This window comes from Macrotis lagotis, chromosome 2 (genome assembly GCF_037893015.1).
Source record: "Macrotis lagotis isolate mMagLag1 chromosome 2, bilby.v1.9.chrom.fasta, whole genome shotgun sequence".
Lineage (NCBI taxonomy): Eukaryota > Metazoa > Chordata > Mammalia > Peramelemorphia > Peramelidae > Macrotis > Macrotis lagotis.
Genome location: NC_133659.1, coordinates 289,622,570 through 289,645,119, shown reverse-complemented (window position 1 = coordinate 289,645,119; position 22,550 = coordinate 289,622,570). Strand labels below are relative to the sequence as shown.

The following is a 22,550-nucleotide window of genomic DNA, read 5'->3' as shown; positions in this document are numbered from 1 at the left end:
TAAAAAAATATTACTGGAATGCTGTTTTCTATCATGCTTCACCCATAATTCCACCAGTGTTTGACATATAGTAGAAGCCTAATAAATATTTGTTGATTGATTTAATTCATCTATATCTCCCCCTGCCTATTATCAAAGACAAAGATTTAACTAATTCATCCTTTCCTGTTGCAAGTTCATTTCTTCCCTAAATGTCTATGGCAGAGACAGAAAGGACTTTTCTCTCTATATAAAGTAACCCTTCAGAGATTTAAAAAGACCATTTTTTCAAGAGCGGTCATGTCCGCTGGACTGTCCCAGCCCTTCATCCTTTCTTCTTGGCCTTGACATTGAAACTCTCCCAGATTTGAGATAATCTAGGGCTAACCCCTTCATCGGACATCGGAAGTCACAGAGGTAGCAAACAGCAAGATTGCAAAATGCTACGAGTTGAATTGAGGGTGAGGGGCTTCAAATCCAAGGCTCTCTTTCCACGGCCTCCCGCTGACTGACATGCCCATGGGGTTAATGGAAAACGAAGATGGTGGCAGGCCCCCTGGAAGCAACGGGTCAGCATGCCCAGCCTAGCCCTCCTCACCGAGCCATATTTGGGGGTAGCGGCGCTCCCCAGCAGCCACAAAACTTGAGCTGGGCCAAAGGGGAGCAATAGCGGGAGGGGAAGCTGGCCTTGGAGTCGCACATGAGCCCCACCCATCCCACGTGGGGACACCGCCTACTCCGGCCTCCCCTCTTTAAATTGTGCGCCACGCCTCCTCCTCGCCTTCGAGCCAATTAGCGCTTTCCTTTCCTTATCTCTGTGAGTGTCCCCGCCCTGGTGTTGCGTCGCCCAATCAGAGAGGGCTCTGCGCCTCTGAATTCCACGCCTCCCCCCCCCTCTGGAGGGCGTGGCCCGGCCCCGTGACTCCTCCCCAATCTTGGACGAGGGCCAATGGGCGCCACGCAAGGGGCGTGGCCTAAAGTCTCCGCCCCGCCCCCGGGGTTCTGGGCTGGCTTGGGGGATCGGGGCAGCCAGGCGGGGCAGCGCGGAGCTGGGCTCCAGTGCGGGCGTTGGCACCATGGAGCGGCCCGTTGGAAAGGGTCCCGGCCCCGCGGGCGGCCCCGCCGACCCGCTGCCCGAGGCGCCGGACAAGCCGGACCCCAAGCCCGCGGGGCCGCCGCCGCCGCCCGGGGCGGCGGGCGAGGCGCTGGCCGTGCTGAGCTCCTTCGGGCGGAGGCTGCTGGTGCTGGTGCCCGTTTATCTGGCCGGAGCCCTGGGGCTCAGCGTGGGCTTCGTGCTCTTCGGCCTGGCCCTCTACCTGGGCTGGCGCCGGGTCCGCGGCGAGAAGGAGCGGAGCCTGCGGGCGGCGCGGCAGCTGCTGGACAACGAGGAGAAGCTCACGGCGGAGACCCTCTACCTGAGCCACCGCGAGCTGCCCGCCTGGGTGAGACGGCCCCCGCCCCGGCGCCTTCCCCAGACCCCCTGCACTCTTGCGGGATCCGGATCTCCAGCCGCCCGCCGCGCTCCCGCCAGGACTGGCTTCTCCCTTTCCCGCGTACACCCCCCGGGGCCCCTAGCCCTCCGGAGCCCCCCGCCCCGCGCGCACCCTTACCTGGCCCAGACCACCTCCTGGGACCCCTGCCGCCCAGGGCGCCACCTCAGCCGCTCCCGGTGTGGCACCGTCCTCCCTTCCCCCACGGGCATCTCCGTCATCTTCTCCACTGGCTCTACTCCCAGGGATTTCCCTGTCCGGCCCTTCTTCCCGCCCCTCCCCCCCTGCCCTGTACCTCCCACCCTCTACAGCTCCCAGGTGCCCAGAGCTCAGCCCCCGGGGCATCGACTTGGCACCCTCCCCTCCCTCTCTTCTCCCTGGGCATCCCTGACCCCCTGAATGGACCCTCTTCTGTACCTCCCCCAACCTGGACTGCGGTAGTGGTTGTGATTGGTTGCAGGACAGGCGGGGAGAGAGACAGAGAGAGGGAGAAAAAGAGAGGGAGAGAGAAAGAGAGAAGGAAAGAGAGAAAGAAAGAGAGAGAGAGAGAGAGAGAGAAAGGGAAGAGAGGAGGGGGATGTGTGCAGATGCTGCAGTGTCTGCTGTCCACACCCTTCCCCCACCTCCTGACTTCAGCCCCACCCAGGTCTTCAGACCCCTGGACTGGAGAGGTCTGGGGGTCTGGGTGGGGAAGGGTGGGGACTCGGAAATCTTCAGGGCTTTCTCTGCAGTGTAGGAACAGACCGGATGTAGTCGTACAGGCCAGGAGGCATTAGCGGGAAACAGAGCCCGAGCCCACAAGCAAGCTGGGCCCCTCCCTTACACCCCCCCCCCCTCCAACTGGGCTGCCTGGTCTGGTCTGGAAGGGAATGGCAACCAAAGTGGACTCTGGGCTCCTCAGAGTGGCTCTGCTCTGGGAGTTCAGCGCCCGCTCCCCACCCCCTCTCCCAGTCTCTGCCCTGGAAACTTCTTCCCCCCCCCCCCCCAGGAAAAAGGGGCCTCAGCCAGGCCAATTCCCTTATTGTGTTTAGGTTAACCCGTTAGCCTCCCCAGGTAGGATCCAGGGAAAGTGTAACTTCCAGGTATCCTCTAGTGCTGCAAGGACCGCTGTCCAACGGGGAGGATTCCTCCTGCTCAAGAATGTACCAGCATCCCTCAGCCCAGCAGCTGTGACTGCCACCTCCCACGCAAGGGAGCCATTAGAACACAAAGGGGCTCCTGTGCTGCCCCGGCCTTGACTTGGTCCCCCTCCTAGCAATCACCCCTAGCATGGCCTACCAGTAGTCCTAGTGGAAGTGAAACTCTGTGGCCCCCTGTCCCCACCCTAACTCAACCCCACCGACAAAACCTTCACTGCCAGTGGGCACCCTGAACGTAGGCAAACCAAGCGTTTCCTGACCCACACCACAGGCAAAACCGTATACCACAGACGGAGGAGAGATCTAATTCTAGCATTCTTAACCCAGGCTCCACCACCTTGGAGGGGGGAAATTGTGTCTTTATCTCCATGCACTTGGTTTTCTTTGTAATCCTATGTATTTTACACATTTAAAACCATTCTGAGCAGAGCTACACCATGATACAGAAGAAACTTAAGACTCCCTAGTCTATAGGGTCCAAACGGATGTTTTTCTTTTCTTCCAGGTCAGCTTCCCTGATGTGGAAAAGGTTGAGTGGTTGAATAAGGTGAGTTTGCAAGTGGGTGGGGCAGATCCTCTCTGACCAGTGGCTGAGACTTTTATTCCCCAGGCAGCCAGGAGGGGGTGTTGACCCCATCACTCCCGGATCAAACCTAGTCTTGTCCCCAGAGTTTTTTGGGGGGAGGGGCAGAGAAGGTGGGTTCTCAGAGAGACCCTGACATATAAAGAAGAGACAGAGTGATCCTCCCCATGACTCCTTCTCTGTCATCCCAAGATTGTGGCCCAGGCCTGGCCCTTTCTGGGTCAGTATATGGAGAAGCTCTTGGCAGAAACAGTGGCCCCAGCTGTTCGAGCATCCAATAATCATCTGCAGACTTTCACATTTACCCGTGTGGAACTAGGTGAAAAGGTGAGGTGGATAGTTCAGGTCATGAGGATAGGGAGGGTCCAGTTTGGGGGTCAGTTCACAGGGACACCACCTTACACCAAATGTCTGTTGTCTTCCACCCATTCTCTTCTTAGCCTTTACGTATCCTGGGAGTCAAGGTTCACACTGGCCAAAACAAACAGCAGATCTTGCTTGATCTTAATGTCAGGTACCTTCTTCCCCATCACCTCACTCTGTTTTATCTATTCCTGGTTTCACTCTTCTCTTCCTAAGCTCACTTAGCCCTTTTAAAACTTAAACTTTTATTATTATTTGTTTTCTTCTGCCTCTTCCCTTCCTCCCCTCATCTCCCCCAGTTATGTAGGTGATGTGCAGATTGATGTGGAAGTAAAGAAATATTTCTGTAAAGCTGGAGTCAAGGGTATGCAGGTAAGTTATATGATAATAACCTCTCTGTTAGGGTATCTTAGCTCAAAGTTGTGAGAAGCTGGGAGAAAATAGAGGGTTGGAGTTGGGGAAGTCCTAATTAAATATTTTGCATAGAGGCAAGAGGTATGGTTAGGTAAAGCATGATGGGGAGACTGACCTTCTCTCGCTGTTCCAGCTTCATGGCGTCTTAAGAGTGATCCTTGAACCACTTATGGGAGACCTTCCTATTGTTGGAGCTGTTTCCATGTTCTTTATCCGCCGTCCAGTAAGGAGAAATTGGAGGGTAAAGGGTAAGGGTGGGCAGTGGGAGGAGAAAAAGACCCAGGAGAAAGGTGATGACTCACAGCTCTGGGGAAGTGGACAGCCCTAGGACCTTCTTTCCTCCAGTATGCATGATAAAACTAACTGAAGAAGATCCCAGGGGAAACAAGATCTAGGAGAAAGGGAATTGCCAGCTGTGGGGGAGAGGGGACTGGGTTGGGGGAGGGAGGAAAGAGTTGAACAATCAACTCAGAGTTCCACCTAAAAATATGATATATGCCTACTCTTTTCTTTTCAGACCTTGGACATCAACTGGACAGGGATGACCAATCTGTTAGACATTCCAGGTCTCAGGTATTAGTTAACAAGTATTTATTGTTACTTTCAAAATACTCTGCATTGTGCTATGGATGAATAAGGTATGCAGAGAAGCATAGGAAGGCCATTCTACAAAGAGGAGATAAGATAGAGGAGGCTTTCTGGATATGATCCTGCAATTATGGAAGTCACTGAAAGTCAGGATAAGTGTAGATTTCATCTTGTAGACAGAGAATTCCCCCTCTTCCTTCAAGTCTCAACTCAAGTACTACCTTCTCCTGAACCCTATTTCCTCATCTTTGAAATGACTAGACTCTAAGTTTCCTTCCAATTCTTGAATGATCTTCTGATTATGGAGATCTTTGAGCATCAGAATAAGTTTAAGCATTAACCTATTGATAAGGGTTCCATGTAGGATTCTAATCAAAGGAGTGATATGATGAAAGATTAAATTGAAAGGAGATCATTCAACTTATTGCATGAGCCTAGGTGTGAAACTTTCCTCGTCTCAGAAATGTGAGGGACTATGGATGTGGAATGTTGGATATACTGTCAGAAGAGATCTTGCTGATCTGTTCTTATACTTGTATATATGGGAGGATCATATATTGGGGAGATAGTTGTGATGCCAAAAAAGTATCAGTAAAACATTATAATGGTAGTCTAAGTAGGAGTTGATAAGACTTAGTGTGCAAAGGGAAGTGTGGCTGCAAGGAAGGAAGAATGAAGAGGTCTCCCTGATGGAATATGAGTATTGCAATCACCTTTTGCCATTCCTTTGATCACACAGTTCTGGTAGATAGCTAGACCAGTATTATTTCTCCTTTTACATGTGAAGAAACCAGGGTTCAGAAAGATGGAGTGATTTGCCCATAGGCACAGGCACAGATCTAATGTCAGACCCCAGGCTTGTACCCAGGTTTCATCTTTCCCTCCATTATTATGTCAACACAAAAGAAAAAGGATGATTAAAATAATCCTTTTGTTTGTTTTTTTAAAAAATTTCTCATTGATAAATTTTGTTTCTTCACTTCCATCTTAGAATCTATGAACTTATTTTTCATTACTAATATTTTGATATTATCTCAGTGCAATTGTTTTCCTTTGTAATACTTTGTTTTATGCATTTAAAAACCTTCTGGGGGGCAGCTAGGTGGCTTAGTGGATAGAGCACTGACCCTGGAGTCAGGAGTACCTGAGTTCAAATCCAGCCTCAGACACTTAATAATTACCTAGCTGTATGGCCTTGGGCAAGCCACGTAACCCCATTTGCCTTGCAAAAACCTAAAAATAGTAACAACAACAACAACAACAACAACAATAATAATAATAATAATAATAAATAAAAACCTTCTTAGAAGAGATCTGCAGGCTTGCCAAAGTGGTCCAAGACACAAGAAGGTTAAGAACTCATCTTAATCTATACATTTAAGCATATATATGTATTTATATGTGTGTATATATATAAAATATATACATATATACAACACATACATATATACATGTATATATTTATGTATTCAAAATGTATTATATAGATATTTACATCTAGGAAGATATAGATAAATACATAGAAATTTTATATTTAGATATTATATATAGGTATATTATTATCTACAGATGATATCTACAGATAAAGTATAAAATGTGCCACCTTTGATTCTTATTCATAGAAGAAAAAGCCTGAGCCAAGGAGTCTTCTCTATTCTGACCAGTTGCCAAGTCCTGTCCACTCTACCTCCATAAGACATTGAAGGCAGTCTCTTTCTCTCCTCTTTTGTAGCCACTGCCTCAGGCCAGGCCTTCATTTCTTCTTTCCCAAACTCTTTGTTATAATAAATAGCATTCTCAGGGGTCTGCCTGGCTCCATTTTTTTTCTTCTGGTTTTACTTTCATGCAACTTGAATGCCTCTTTGGAAACAGCTGCCAAAGTCTTCTTTCTAAGGCAAGTTCTGACTTGTCATCCCCTTGGACAAAAATGTTGCTCCTGTGATAAAATGCAGATTCCTTTACCTGACATTTAAAACCTCTACAGCTGAGCTTTTGTCCACTCTCCCAGTCTTTACCTTGTGCTATTCCCCCTCACAAATTCTGCATTCCAGCCAAACTGGTCCTTTGTTATTCTGCTCTTGCCTCTGTGATTTACACAGAAGGACCCTCATACCTGCTATTCTCTCCCTCCTGGACCCTTGCCCTCTAATAGAATGCCTCCTATGAGAAACCTTTCCTGTTCCCCCAGGTGCTAATTGTTATATCCTCTTCATCATTTATCATGTGTGTATATGTATGTGTGTGTCTAAGTATATCTATACACCATACATATACATATATGTATGTATGTATGTATATAGTATATTTGTATGTGTATTCTAGATGCATTATAGAGATATCTATATCAGGGTGTGTGTGTGTGTGTGTGTGTGTGTGTGTGTGTGTGTTGCCCCAAACAGAACCTCAGCTTTTTGAGAGCACACGCTATTTTTCATGATGTTTTCTTTATATCTAGTGTAGCTTTCTAAACTGTGGAGTTGATAAGAAAGTAATTATTGGTCCAAGGTCTCCCACTGCATCTGTTGACATCTCCAGGCATCCTGATTTATATCTTGCCAGATGGCTCCAGAGGAAAGAGTGAAGCTGGTGACTTTGCACAGCCCTGCCTCACTCAAATCCACTTCACTTGCAAGTCATGACCTTCCCAATGTCATGGTCTTCTTTGAGAACAAGGACAAATGACAACATATCTAGTGCAGTAGCTAGCTTGGCCCTCTGCCACATAGTAGGGTCTTATTTAGGAGGTTTTGTTCATTTTGTTTTTTGTTTCCATTTTGGAGTAAATAAAACCAAAGTGGGGGAGAGAGACACTCTGAACAAAGAATCTATGGAAACAACCCAAAGGAGTGGTTGATGGGGAGGGGTCACACAACCCTGGCCTAGTCTAGCTGGCCAAAGAGTCAGAAACGCCTGGGTTTAAGCCCCAGTTCTCCCACATCCTGGCTCTGTTCCTCTAGCAATTCCCGAAGACTATCAATTGCTAAGAAAAGACTGATTGGCCTTGCTGAAGGAAATTCCTTGCCAGAAGCTTCCCACACTTATAAAATTATAGGTTCAATCCAAAAAAGGAAAAACATACACACACAGTGGATTCAAATGATTGTGCAGAATGAGCTTCTCCTCCTGTTATTAACCAGTGTATCAATGAAGACTATGAGCATCCACTTTAACAAAGAATACCAATTACTACTAACCACTCTGCCCAGCACTATTAGGGACTGGGGATTCAAAAAAGCTTTGTTTTTCTAGGGAAAAATCAGAGGTACCTCACAACTGGAAGGATCTGGAAAGATGTCCAGTAGGAAGGGACATTGAAGTGGAGCTTGGAAAGGAGGCAGGGCCTCCTAGGGGGGGGTGGAAGTGAGAACTTTAATGAATGGGAGCAGCAAAGAGCCCCATGTGACTGGAGAAGGGAATAGTTACCCTACATGTAGAAGAGGAAAGCTAGATTGATGTCAGATTGTGAAGAGCCTTATGTGGCAGCTGGAGGAGTTTGCGTTTTATTGTAAAGACAATAGGCAACCATTGGAGTTTATTGGTCACAGAAGTGATACTGGTTACTGAATATTGCTGGAAATATCCATTTGACAGCTGAATGCACTTGGAGGGGATGCAGGAAGACCAATTGGAGTTTATTTTGACAAATCAGAAGAGAGGAGAAAAATATCTGGGAGTGGTGCTGTGAGTGAAGAGTTGATGAATGGAGAGTGGGAATATTCTCTATCGATGAGACTCAGGACAGCCCTGGAAGTTAGGGAATGAGGAAGAAGGGGCCCACAAAAATTCTAGGATTGGCCATCATGTTTACTGAGAGTTTTGTTGCTGTTTGAGAGAGAGAGAGAGAGAGCTAGTCTGAAAGTCAGGAAGACCTAAGATCAAATCCTTCCTCTGACTCATGATGTTGCTTGCTCAGTTATCTTTCAGTCTTGAGGTTAGCTCTCAAAGAGTATAAATCAGAGAAAGACTTGACCTGCTTTGGGAATTGCCTCACCGGAGAGTTTCTTATACTAATGAAATCACAGGTCTGATTTCTGTCCCACACCCTAGCCTCAGACTGAAATTTCTAGACTAGGGAACTGAGAAGATGGAGGATTTCATGCACAGACAAAAATAGACAAGTAAAAAGGGAGGATTGACTGGAGGATGTAGACAGGGAAACTTTTTGTTTATAGTATCATGCAATCTTTATTTTAAAAACACAACACATACCAAGGAGGGAGTTTTGAAGTTGATTTCCTCAAATGTTAAACTAAATGTTGGATCTGCGAAAAAGAAAGTTCTTAAATTAAGAGTCGTCAATAAATTGAGTATAGGTATAGATAGTGAACTGATCAAATGTGGAGAGGACACAGAGCTGACTGAGATTGCTACTAAGTTGGGAGTTCAATCCTGTCAGGATACTGTGGTGTAGGGAAACTTAATTTAGTTTTAGATACATTGAATTTGAAGTAACATTTTGTGAAAATATCTACCTGTCATTCAGAGGTCTGAAACCCAAAATGCACTACTTTTCTTACCTCTTAGAAACCTTCAAAATTTACCTTAGAAGCCACTTCCTACTTGAGAGCTTTTCTGTTCTCCACTCAGTGCCTATCCTCCCCTCACCCTCAGCTTCTAGCCTTCCCCTGGAACTAACTTACATGTGTACATGTTGTCTTCTCCCTGTATTTAGAATACTGGGGATAGAGGGGTGGAGGAAAGGGAGGCAGGGATAGCTTTGTAAAATTGTTAGAAAACAAATGTGTAACCCCATTACTGTACTTTAATGCTTGTTGATTAAAGATTGAGAGATTTTAAGGCCAGAGATGAAATTAGAGATAATGGCATAGGCCAGGAATTCTTTACCCTTTTTGGACACAAATTGTTAAAACCTCTGAATAGGTTTTATCCTTTTCAGAATAATTTTTTTAAATAAAATAAAAATATATTGTATTACAAAGAAAACCCAATTATATTGGAACATAGTTATCAACATTAAAAAGAAAAACAAGACCACAAATATGAGATTAAGAACCTCTATCTAGCATGGAGGCAAAAATGGAAATCATAAGAATAGGATGATTGGATTGCTTCAAGGGAGAGAGAAATCTTGGAACAGAACTTTGGAAGAAATGTATGGCATGAGAGCTAGAGTAGAGGAACCAATAAAGGCATCTCTTCATCAAAGGAGAAATCAGAAAGAAAACCTGAAGAGAAGCAGGGAAAGTTAACATTGATGAGGACAGGATGGGGCTAAAAGGTTCCTTCCCTTTTCAGGCAGGTGAGAGGTGCAGCTGTTGAGGGTGGAGGGGGACCAGAGAATCAGGAGGCCAAGACAGGTACTGATGCCCATCTCTCCTCTCTGTTCCTTCCTCAGCTCTCTTTCTGACACAGTGATTATGGACTCTATTGCTGCTTTCCTTGTCCTGCCCAACCGTCTCTTGGTACCTCTTGTTCCAGACTTGCAGGATGTGGCCCAACTTCGATCTCCACTGCCTCGGGTATGTTTCTTCCCCTCCCCACCCAGATCCCCTGCCCCAAGAGATCCTGTTTCCAGAAGGCTCTCCTTTGAGCCCTGAGATACTTCATCTTAGACCCTCCCTTCCCTTCCAGGGTATTGTACGGATTCACTTGCTTGCTGCCCGGGCTCTGAGCTCCAAGGACACCTATGTCCCAGGTTTGATGAAAGGCAAATCGGATCCATATGCCATAGTTCGAGTGGGGACCCAGGTGTTCTGCAGCCGTGTCATTAACGAAGACCTAAACCCTCAGTGGGGAGAGACCTATGAGGTAGGAAGCTGGGGAAGTGGGTCTTGGGTTAGAGGGATGAGGAAAACCTGGAAAATTGGGGTAGTAGATTTAGGACAGAAGCTCAGGAAGAGAAGGGCCTCACAGTAGTTAGGGGATAGTTTGAGAGTCTCTAGCCACTCAGAAAATACTCACTGAAAGTTTCTCCCCCTCCTTAGGTGATGGTACATGAGGTTCCGGGACAGGAGATAGAAGTGGAAGTGTTTGACAAGGATCCTGACAAAGATGACTTTCTGGGCAGGTGAGAACTGGTGGCATCCCCAGTGGACTCTTGAAATGTATGTTTTTGGACTCAGTGGCATTCATTGCTCCCCTTCCTGCCTTGTTCCCATCCCCCATTTATTTGGAGGGGCAGAGTTTGCTGACTTTCTGAAATAATAATGGCATTCTCCTCTCCTTTTCCCCTCTCCTTCAGAATGAAGCTGGACTTGGGGAAGGTGCTTGAGGCTCAAGTGTTGGATAATGTGAGTGAGAAGAGCTGAGTGGGAAGGGTTGGGTCTGTAAGTCTCATTCATTGAGCATTGGAAAATAAACAAATGGCTAATTTAAAGGAGGTGAATGGGGGTGGCTAGGTAGTGCAGTGGATAAAGCATGGCCCTGGAGTCAGGAGTACCTGGGTTCAAATTTGACCTCAGACACTTAATAATTACCTAGCTGTGTGGCCTTGGGCAAGCCACTTAACCCCATTTACCTTGCAAAAACCTAAAAAAAAAAAAAACCTTAAAGGAGGTGAATGTCTGGGAATCTGGCTCCATTTCTACCTCATCATCTCTCTACTATGTTTCCTCTTACCTCTAGTGGTTCCCCTTACAAGGAGGACAGGGCCAAGTGCACCTTCGACTAGAGTGGCTATCATTGATGCCAGATGCCGATAAACTGGACCAGGTAATGGATAAAGATAGGGAATAGGTACCTGGAGGGGAAGGAACCTGTAGTAAAGAGAGTGGAATTCTATTGTTCCCAATTTTTCCTCCCAGGTACTGCAATGGAATAGAGGCATTTCTTCCCGACCAGAACCCCCTTCAGCTGCCATCTTGGTTGTCTACTTGGACAGGGCCCAGGATCTACCTGTGAGTTTGGGGATTGATTGGGTGTAAGCAGGGAACCTGGGCTATAAGGGAAGTTGTATGTGTCAAGAGAGAGATGGGGTGAAGATTTCAGCACTCACTTTCTGACTTTTTCTATTCCCAATAGGTGAACGAAGGGAAAGAGTGATGGTTATACAGAGTCCTTTGTCCTGCTCCTAATTAATTCTTACCTGCTTGTTCTAGAAGCTGCAGGAGGGAAGCTAGGACATACATGGCTGGAATTTCCCCTATCACACCCCCAGCCTACCTCTCTTTATTCCTCCTGGTTAAAAGATTGCTTTTCTTCCTTCCCAGCTGAAGAAAGGGAACAAGGAACCCAACCCAATGGTGCAGCTCTCTGTTCAAGATGTGACTCGAGAAAGTAAGGTGAGAGGGTCAAGAGACATAACAGAGAGGAGATACCTGCTGATCTGGGAAAAGTTCCATTTCAAACATGTTGCTTTTTTTTTTAAAGATTTTATTTGAGTTTTGAGTTTTACAATTTTTTCCCAGTCTTACTTCCCCACCCCCCACAGAAAGCAATCTGTCAGTCTTTATTTTGTTTTCATGTTGTACATTGATCCAAATTGAGTGTGATGAGAGAGAAATCACATCCTTAAGGAAGAAACAAAAAGTATAAGAGAAAACAAGATCAAATGATATGTCTGTCCCCCCCCCCCCCCAAATTAAAGGGAATAGTCCTTGAAATTTGTTCAAACTCCATGGCTCTTTATCTGGATACAGATAGTATTCTGTGCAGACAGCCCAAAATTGTCCCTGGTTGTTGTGCTGATGAAATGAGTGAGTCCATCAAGGTTGAACATCACCCCCATATTGCTATTAGAGTGTACAGTGTTTTTCTGGTTCTGCTCATCTCACTCAGCATCAGTTCATGCACATTTCTCCAGGCTTCCCTGAATTCCCATCCCTTCTGGTTTCTAATAGAACAATAGTGTTCCATGACATACATATACCACAGTTTGCTAAGCCATTCCCCAATTGAAGGACATTTACGTGATTTCCAATTCTTTGCCACCACAAACAGGGCTGCTATGAATATTTTTGTACAAGTGATGTTTTTACCCTTTTTCATCATCTCTTCAGGGTATAGACCCAGTAGTGGTATTGCTGGATCAAAGGGTATGCTCATTTTTGTTGCCCTTTGGGCGTAGTTCCAAATTTCTCTCCAGAAAGGTTGGATGAGTTCACAGCTCCACCAACAATGTAATAGTGTCCCAGATTTCCCACAACCCCTCCAACAATGATCATTATCCTTTCTGGTCATATTGGCCAGTCTGAGAAGTGTGAGGTGGTATTTCAGAGAAGCTTTAATTTGCATTTCTCTAATAATTAATGATTTAGAACAATTTTTCATATGGCTATGGATTGCTTTGATCTCCTCATCCATAAATTGCCTTTGCATATCCTTTGACCATTTGTCAATTGGGGAATGGATTTTTTTTAAATATGACTCAGTTCTCTGTATATTTTAGAAATGAGTCCTTTGTCAGAATCATTAGTTGTAAAGATTGTTTTCTAATTTACTACATTTCTTTTGATCTTGATTACAGTGGTTTTGTCTGTGCAAAAGCTTTTTAATTTAATGTAATCAAAATCATCTAGTTTGTTTTTAGTGATGTTCTCCATCTCTTCCTTAGTCATTAACTGCTTCCCTTTCCATAGATCTGACAGATAAACTAGTCCTTGATCTTTTAATTTACTTATAGTATTTTTTTTATGTCTAAGTCCTGTAACCATTTGGATCTTATCTTGGTAAAGGGTGTGAGATGTTGGTCTAATCTAAGTTTCTTCCATACTAGCTTCCAATTTTCCCAGCAGTTTTTATCCCAATAGCTGGACTCTTTGGGTTTATCAAACAATACATTATTATAATCATCTCCTGCTTTTGCACCTAGTATATTCCACTGGTCCACCACTCTATTTCTTTTTTTTTTTTTTAGGTTTTTGCAAGGCAAATGGGGTTAAGTGGCTTGCCCAAGGCCACACAGCTAGTTAATTATTAAATGTTTGAGACTGGATTTGAACCCAGGTATTCCTGACTCCAGGGCTGGTGCTTTATCCACTGCGCCTCCTAGCTGCCTCCACCACTCTGTTTCTTAGCCAGTACCAAACAGTTTTGATGACTGATGCTTTATAATATAATTTTAGATCAGGTAGGGCTAAGCCCCCTTCTTTTGTACTTTTTTTCATTAAATTCCTGGAAATTCTTGACTTTTTATTTCTCCATATGAATTTACTTACAATTTTTTCTAACTCATTAAAGTAATTTTTTTGGAATTTTGATTGGTAGGGCACTAAACAGGTAGTTTAGTTTTGGTAGAATTCAAACATGTTGCTTTTTTAAAAAATAGATTTTATTGATTTTTTTCCCAAGAGGAAGAAGTAGGCAGATCAAACTGTGGCACCATCCTATTTAATCACCTTTATAACCAGTTATCTCTGTTGCAGTCAGGTTAGTCTCTTTTTAAGAATTATTTTTTTAAAAGAGGAAGAGAAATAGGATTCAGCAGAACTGATCATTGATAAAATTCTGACATTATGTGCTATTTTCCATACCTATGGACTGCCCACTCTCCCCATCTCTGCAAGGTGGGGTAGGGGAAAGAGAGTGGCATTGTCTTCTCCAAGCTCCATTTTTGGGGCCAAGCTTTGCTCACTGTCATTTCAAATCCTCTTCTAAACCGTTTCCTGGCAGCAGGTACAAGGACCTTTGGATGAAGACTAATGTAAACACTCCCTTCTACCCTTCCTCTCCCAGGCTGCCTATAACACCAACTCCCCAGTTTGGGAAGAAGCTTTCCGATTCTTTCTACAGGACCCAAGAAGCCAGGAGCTGGATGTGCAAGTGAGACAAAGAGTTATGAGGCTCAGGCCAGGGGGTGGGGAAGAAACTCTCCCTTAAAACAATCAATTATTGGAGTGCCCATTACAAGCGCTTCACCCTGAGGAAGCTTAGCTTTGGGCGGGGGGGACAATTTAAGAAGAACGAAGTGCCAAACTGTGGGGCATAGACTCTAAAGGAGGTCAGAGGAGGAAGGGAGAGAGTGATGTATAGGTGACTCTAGCTTCCTGGAGGAGAGTGTGCTTGAGCTGGACTTTGAAGGAAGGGTAAGATTTGGATAGGCAGAGAGGAAGGAGGAGATGCTGTGAAGATGACAGTGTTACCAACCTTCCAGCCTGCTGCTGCTACTTATTGACTTAAAAACCAAAAATTAACCTTATCTATGTTGTATTGAATTTTTAAACATTTTCCAATTATATATTATTTATATACTACATATATTATAATATGTAATTATATTTTGTTCTGATGTTCAGCAAGCCAAACCACTTGGAAAGTAGTGGGAAATAAGAATAAGGAAGTAGAGCAAGACCAGAGTATGCTCTTCTCCCTTCATCTCCTTCCAAATTTTTCCCTTTTTCCGGTGGCTCCTCCACTGGCATTTCCCCACAGGTGAAGGATGACTCTAGGGCCTTGACCTTGGGAGCACTGACCCTGCCTGTGGCCCGTCTGCTCACTGCTGCTGATCTCACCTTGGACCAGTGGTTCCAACTGACTAGTTCTGGCCCAACCTCCCGAATCTACATGAAACTGGTTCTGAGGGTATGGAGGTTCTTTGGGAGGGTTTGGGGTGGCAAGAGTGGTTTGCTGCTTAATAAATGCTTGTCTGATGGATGGGACTGATGGCAGAGCGGGGGGGGGGGTATGCCTAGACACAATTTGCCAGGGGAGGAGGCTGGTCATGGGAATAGCCCTGCTGGCTGAGCTGACATTGTATCACCATTGCCCTCTGCAGATCATGTACTTGGACACATCAGACCTGCACTTGCCCACCATGCCAAGCTCTCCCAGTCTCCTGGATACAGTCAGTGAGAGCATCCAGATGGGTAGCAGTGTGGATGTCCCACCCCGCCCAAGCCATTGTACTCCAGACAGCCAATTTGGGACTGAGGCAAGTGGGAATCCTGATCAGGGACCAGGTAGTAATGTTGGGTCTTGTTGGATCATAGATTTCAAGTCAGTAGAGACCTTAGAGTTCATGGAATCCAACCATTGCATTTTATAAATGAGAACCTGAGTTAAATGACTTGCCCAGGACCACTTGACTATTAAGTCTTTTTTGGGGGGGAAGTGGGGAGGAGGCAATTAGAGTGAAGTGATTTGCCCAAGTTCACACATTTAATGTGTCTCAGACCCTGGCACTCTATATACTGTGCCATCTTGCTGTCCTGTCTCCTAGTCTTTAAGGTGGGATTTGAACTCAGGATTTCCTGATTCTGATGTCCTAGGATGCCATTTGTGTAGCTTTCCTGACAGTTGTTCATAGGTTTACCTGCCCAAGTGGCCTAGAGCCTTTCCAGAACTAGCTGTGGAGTAAGTTTCTCCCTGTTTGTTTCTTCACAGAGTGTGCTCCGAATCCATGTCTTAGAAGCCCAGGATCTGATTGCCAAAGACCGATTCCTGGGAGGACTGGTGAAAGGCAAATCAGATCCCTATGTCAAGCTTCGGCTGGCTGGGAAGAGCTTCCGGAGTCGGGTAGTACGGGAGGAACTCAACCCACGCTGGAATGAGGTCTTTGAGGTCAGGATTCCAGCTTCTCAAATCCCAGACCTGCCCCGTTTTCATCCCCCCCCTTCCCTGACATCAAGGAAATAGTTCAAGGGTGAAGATGTTTTTGTGCACCTTTGGAAAGAGCACCAATGGAATCTCTCTCCCTGCTTTCCCAATAGGTGATTGTCACAGCCATTCCTGGGCAGGAGTTGGAGGTGGATGTCTTTGACAAGGACCTGGACAAGGATGACTTTCTGGGCCGGTGAGGGGATGGCTGGCTGAGCTGGGGCCAGGGTGGGTCAGTCAAGCTATTCCTGGCTCCGAGGTTAGGAAAGCCCTGCAGCTCTGCTCTACCTTTTTCTTCCTCCTGTCTCCCTCCAGGTGTAAAGTCAGCCTCACTCGGGTCCTCAGCAGCGGCTTCATCGATGAGGTGAGCCCAGTCAGTCAGTAAATAGGACCATGCTAAGGACTAAAGTTACAAAAAGAGACCAAAGACAGTCCTTATCCTCCAGGAACTCACAATGGAATGCATGATGCAGGCAAACAAATATAAGCAAAGCAAGCTAGGTACAAGGTACATAGGAAAAAATTAACAGAGGGGAGGCACTGGGATTAAGAGGTGTTAGGGGAGGCTTCCTATAGAACAGAATATGTGAAATCATTTGATCTGGCTCAGACTGGAAATTCAATAAATCTAGGAGCTTTTTAGGGGTGATTTTTGGTTTTTGTGTAAGGTTTTGAGTTTTACATTTTTCTCCCTCCCTTCCCTCTCCTAAATTTGTTTGACTAAATATAGCAGGCTAATTTTTAAGTTAATAATTTTATATGGCACATGAATGATGTTTTAAATATCCAGATGGCCCTTTCCCAAACTCTGCTACAGAAGGTGGATTTTTGATTGGGGCTTAAAAGAGACCAGAGAAATTGATAAGTAAAGTTGAATATTTTAGGCATGACAGTCAGCCAGAGAGAATGCCCAAAGGAGGGTTTTGTTCCTGGAATAATCAGGAAGCCGGTATCATTGGAATGAAGAGCATATGTTCAAATCTAAATTCAGATTCTTACTGTGTGACCCTGGGCAAGAAACTTAACTCTAATTATCTCTTCCCCCCCGCCCCAAGGAAGAAGAAAAAAGACTAAATTTGCTTTTGGTTTTGGTTTTTTTTGGAAATTTGAATACCATAGAGTTTTGATTTTGATCCAAGGGATAATAGGGAGCCACTGGAGTTTATCAGAGAGTGACATGATCTTTAAGATCATGAGCTTTAAGGAATGATCTGGATGAGGTTCTGGTAAAGGAGGTGAGACAGGAACCAGGAGACAGTGATGTCCCAAAAACCTAGAGAGAAGAGATATCAAGGAGAAGAAGAAGCTATTGGAGATAACAGTTTAAGGAGAATAAGTTCAGAAGCTGAATTGAAATGGGTCAAGAAGAGAATGAGAGGGGTCAGTCAGTAGTATAGTGGATAGAGCACGACCCTGGAGTCAGGAGGACCTGAGTTCAAATCAAGCCTCAGGCCACTTAATAATTACCTGTACGAACTTGGACAAGTCACTTAACCCCATTGCCTTGCAAATATCTCCCCCCACCAAAAAAAAAAAGAGAATGAGAGGAAAGAAAATGGAGGCATCTATAGTAGATGTGGAGATGACCTTTTCAGGAGTTGAGCTACAAAGAGCAGAGGAGGTATAGGAAGAGAATTAGTGGGAATGGAAAGATCAAGTTGGTTGGTTCCTATCCTTCATTATCAAAGAAGACCAAAATGGCCTCACTATGTTAGAGACAAGACTCAGTGTATCTGACTGTGATCAATCCGATCAATAGGAGCTCAGAATGCTTTACCACAGGTCCAGCACAAATAGCCTGTATGAACACCTGGGATGGGTACTCCAAACTTACACATCTCACATTTCCTTTGAGCTGCTTCTATTCTTCCTCTCATAGAGTGCAGCACCCTCTCTGATGAGGGCATGCCATGCAGGGTGGTCTTCTGCCAGTGTCTCTCATGCTGCACAATCAATTCTAGAGCTCTTAAGAGAGACTTTCAATGTCCCTTTTTCTGACTTTGTCCTGTGTGAGTGTTCCATAAAATAGTCCATTTACCTCATTTCCAGTGGCTATCCCTGGAGGATGTCCCATCAGGTCGCCTGCATCTGCGCCTGGAGCGTCTGACACCCCGCCCCACTGCCACAGAGCTGGAGGAGGTAAAGGGAGAGCTCAGGGAAAAGGTTGGAGAGGGGCCAGGGGAAGGCCTCACCTAAGGAAAATTGCCTGCCTTCTATTCCTCAGGCTTTCTCAACCACTTTCTCCTTCCAGGTGCTGCAGGTGAACAGTCTTATCCAAACTCAGAAGAGCGCAGAGCTAGCAGCTGCCCTTCTCTCCATATACCTCGAGCGGGCAGAAGACCTGCCAGTGAGTGTTCTCCCTCCTGCCCTGGCCTAGTTTGCCTCACTCCTCCACTCAGAAGCCACAAGGGTTTTATGGAGTGCTGGAGGGGGAGGTCCAGTGGCTTCCTCCAAGCTAGGGAAGGCCTGGGGAGGCCTTCTGACTAATGATGGATTTCCCTCCCAGCTCCGAAAGGGCACCAAGCCCCCAAGTCCATACGCCAGCCTCACCGTGGGGGATGTCTCTTACAAGACCAAGGTAATGGGTGAGGGTGCCAGGTGAAAATGTAAGAAGGAAGGTCTGTGAGAGTCTTTCTATCCACTGATGAAAAGCTCACTGTCTCCTCCAGACTTGCCCTCAAACCTCAGCCCCAATATGGGATGAGAGTTTTTCCTTCCTCATCAGAAAACCAAACATCGAGAGCTTGGAGCTTCAGGTACTATTTATTCCTTCTTAGTTCTTTGAGTCCTTCCTTTCACTCCTGGGGAGGAGGGAAGCCCCTCACCATCACCATTTCTAGTTTCAACCAACTCAGTCCAAAATGCTAAAGGTGACTCACCCATCATGCCTACCCATGACCTTTGCTCCCTGGCTCTCTAGGTACGGGGAGAGGGGACTGGTACTCTGGGCTCAGTTTCCTTGCAACTCTACGAGCTCCTTGTCGCTGACCAGCTTTGCCTGGATCAGTGGTTTTCTCTCAATAATGGACAGGGGCAGGTGCTACTCAGAGCTCAGCTGGGGGTAAGTATCTGGGTTACTTGGGGGGTGGGGGTGAAGAAGGGGCCAGAAAGAAGGAAAGAAATGGAAAACAGAGAGTGATAAAGGGGGTTCTGCTCTGCAGCCCAGCTAACCACTCTCTGCTCCCCACCCCAGATTCTTGTATCCCAGCATTCAGGGGTGGAAGCTCACAGCCATAGTCCATCTCCCCTGAATGAGGAGGTAGAGCCTTGGGGGATGCCGCTGCTTGTCACCTCCTCAGCCCCTGAACTCCGACAACGATTGCCCCACAGTGAGAGGTATGGATGAAACCCTGGATGGGGAGGGCTTAGAGGGGAGGGGGAGGCATTTATAAAGTGGGTATGAAGGTGGGCTTCTGGTCCCTTTCTCCCCACACATTTCTCTCTCTGTCTTTGTCTATCTGTCTCTCTGCCTCTCTGTTTATCTCTCTTTCTCTCTCTGTCTTTGTCTATATCTCTCTGTCTGTCTTCCTGTCTCTCTCCACAGCCCATCTGAAGCCCCCGCTGGGCCTCTTGGCCAAGTGAAGTTGACTGTTTGGTATTACAGTGAGGAACGCAAGCTGGTCAGCATTGTCCACAGCTGTCGGTGAGCCCCCAATTCCTTCCATCTCCCCATTTTCATGCTCTGGGCTTCCCTGTTGCCTCTCCTCAAGTCTCTTCCTTTTACCCTCTTTCTTGTAGGGGCTTGCGTCAGAGTAACCGAGATCCTCCTGACCCCTATGTGTCCTTGCTGTTGTTGCCGGACAAGAACCGGGGCTCCAAGAGAAAGACCTCCCAAAAGAAGAGAACTCTCAACCCTGAGTTCAGTGAGAGGTGAGAAGGCATTGGGCTGGGATGCTGGTGAGGAGAGTGAAGGAGGGACCCTGCTCTCTCTTACTGATCCCTTCCCCCCCCCCCAGGTTTGAGTGGGAATTGCCCTTGGATGAAGCCCTCCGAAGGAAGCTGGATGTCTCTGTGAAGTCCAATATTTCCTTTATGTCAAGGGACCGTGAACTGTTGGGGAAGGTGAGAGGGGACTGGGTTGGGCCAGGCAGAGGGAAGACCTTCGGGGTCCCTGGTGCCCTACCCCTAGAGGAGGGCTCGAGTGGTAAAACCTGCTCTTCCTGACAGGTGCAGCTCGACCTATCGGAGACGGACCTGACCCAGGGTGCTGCTCAGTGGTAAGTCTGTGGATGGCTTCAGAGGGTGCTAGCTAGCCACAAGTTTACTCCAGATATGTGGTGGTTTATGAACCCAACTAGAGAGAAAGAAGACTTCATCTTGGGTGGGAGGTTTAGAAGGTGGGAAATCTTGGCTGTAGACTAGAGACTTTAGTCTAAAGAACCTTAGAGTGGAGGTGGAAAATATGTCCCTTAAGGACAGCATCCTACTCAGGTGCTACTTCCTTCCCAACAATAGGTGGGGAAGCAAACAAACAAACAAATAAATAAATATATGACACAATAGGAAAAGCGGTGAAGTCAGAAGATGGGGGTTCAAGTCTCTGAGCCCTTTTCCTTTTCTAGAAAAGGGAGGCCTTTTCAACTTTGACTTTCTGTGATTCTCAGACACTTTTGTACTGACTACTTCATGGGCTCATTTTTCTTCAAAGCATGAATGTTATAATTATAAAATAAGAAAAACAGATAGGGGCAGTGAGGTGGCATGGTGGATGGTCTGCTGACCCTGGAGTCAAATCCAGACCCAGACACTTAGGAGCTGTGATCCTGGGCAAACCACTTAACCCCAATTGCCTCCAAAAGCAAACAAATAGAACAAGATCAAAGCTCAAAACATTAAGATATCCCCATCTAGTCTGTCACCTGTAGCACCATTCAGAGGAGAGATTTATGCTCTACCCAAAGAGAATAGAACTGCTGGAAATGATTTATCCTTAGCTCCTAGCATATAGTAGGAGATTAATAAATGCTTGTTCACTGACTGAGATGAGGAAAAAAGTGAACTTAAAGTGCTATACAAACATAGATAGTTGCTACCATTATCCTTAGGAACCCAGAAACTCATCCCTTTCCTTGCTTTTACAGGTATGACCTCATGGAGGACAAGGATAGGAACAGCAGCTAGGAGCCAGGAGCTACCCCCACCCCAGACTATACCCCTGCCTGACTCTCTGCATCACCGCCTCAATGTGAAGAGCCTAAAGCTGGGGGCTGAGGCTGAGCCCCCCAGACCCTTCCCCATTTTCCCCCATTAGGCCCAGGCTGAGGGCCATAGCCTGACCAAAGAGAAGGACCACACCATACGTTACTCCCCCACCTCCCTCTGCACGGCCTGCCCTTCTTTCGGGCATTTGGAGCAGGTACTCGAGTTGGCTGCTCCCTGACCCACCCCACCCCCACCCTGCACTATCATCCCTCTCCACACCCTCCTCCTCCTCTCCCCTGGGACCTACATACCTGTGCCTGGCCATTGGCAACACAAGCCAAGGCATTAGCTTATGCCAAATTCTGCTTTTTAAAAAAGACCTCTTTGTTTTTAATTTAGGCAGCTTGTCACTCCCTTCCCTGCCCTAGGTGGGGGCTGGGGAGATGGTGGGTCTGCAAGTCTTGATCGGCTTCCCCCAAGACTGCTGCATGTGGGGGTCAGATTCCACCAGCCCTCTTTGTCCTCCTACCGTCCAGCCTTTTGGGGTACTGGGGCCAATCCCTTTGTGACAACTGAGGAACTGGGGACCCTTGGAGTCTATCCAAGTCTCTGAGCAGCAAGTTCACTGCTGTCAATCTTGAGGCCTCCATCAGGTGAGGTACCAGTTGAGGGCCTCACTAACCCTGCGGTATACACTCTGGTTTTTTGTTTTTGTTAAAGTGCCTGAGCTAATGACTCAACAACCAGATCTGCTTCTGGTACTTTTTTTGTTTGCATCGACTCTGCCTGTCTACTGTATCTTATATTAAATACCAATAATATATGGCATGGCCTTTTCCTTGAGGGCAAGAGTGGGCATCATCTGTTTCTTCGGTGATGTATGGGGAGGGAAATGGAGTTAGAAAGCTTGACCCAGTCCAGTAGATGCAATTTCCAAATTTAAATAAATAATACACATCTGTTCTCCTCATCCCTAGCATCAAGATTCCCTTTTTTGGTGTATTAAGTTCTGGCTCAAGCCAGTTTCAAAGCACTTAGTCTAAGTGGGATCCAATTGAAGATTTAAAGCTTGTCTAAACCTAAGATCCTTCTGGTTCAACCCTCTCATTTCAGATGAGAAAACTAAGTTTCAGAGAGGTTAGTGACTTGTACAATGTCACACAGAGTCAGGGTTCAAATCCAATTCACTGCCATTTTATAATATGATGCTATAATGCTACAGACCCTCTGAAGTACCTGATGCAGACACCTGGGTGAACTAGCAATTGTTACAGTTGATAACCCTCCACAACCCACTATTCCATTTTTTTGAATGTGCTTAGAATAGGGATTCTAAGTCAGCCAGTGTCCTTGTTATCA

The 22,550-nt window shown here is 46.2% G+C and overlaps 1 protein-coding gene across 1 annotated transcript; it reads left to right on the top strand.

Annotated features, from left to right (window-relative positions):
- The first annotated feature begins 982 nt into the window (after positions 1-982).
- ESYT1 (extended synaptotagmin 1) lies at positions 983-22,014 on the top strand. The gene is made up of 31 exons (XM_074226405.1): positions 983-1,421; positions 3,114-3,155; positions 3,384-3,518; positions 3,632-3,705; positions 3,854-3,926; positions 4,102-4,191; positions 4,486-4,541; positions 9,913-10,036; positions 10,149-10,325; positions 10,502-10,584; positions 10,759-10,807; positions 11,142-11,228; positions 11,321-11,413; positions 11,726-11,797; positions 14,190-14,276; positions 14,886-15,035; positions 15,229-15,384; positions 15,837-16,013; positions 16,163-16,245; positions 16,365-16,413; positions 18,099-18,188; positions 18,301-18,396; positions 18,556-18,627; positions 18,719-18,805; positions 18,970-19,110; positions 19,243-19,385; positions 19,594-19,692; positions 19,788-19,919; positions 20,006-20,111; positions 20,217-20,266; positions 21,131-22,014. Exons 1-31 carry the CDS (start codon positions 1,056-1,058, stop codon positions 21,168-21,170), a joined length of 3,279 nt encoding a protein of 1,092 aa, XP_074082506.1. The 5' UTR covers positions 983-1,055; the 3' UTR covers positions 21,171-22,014.
- The last annotated feature ends 536 nt before the right edge of the window (positions 22,015-22,550 follow it).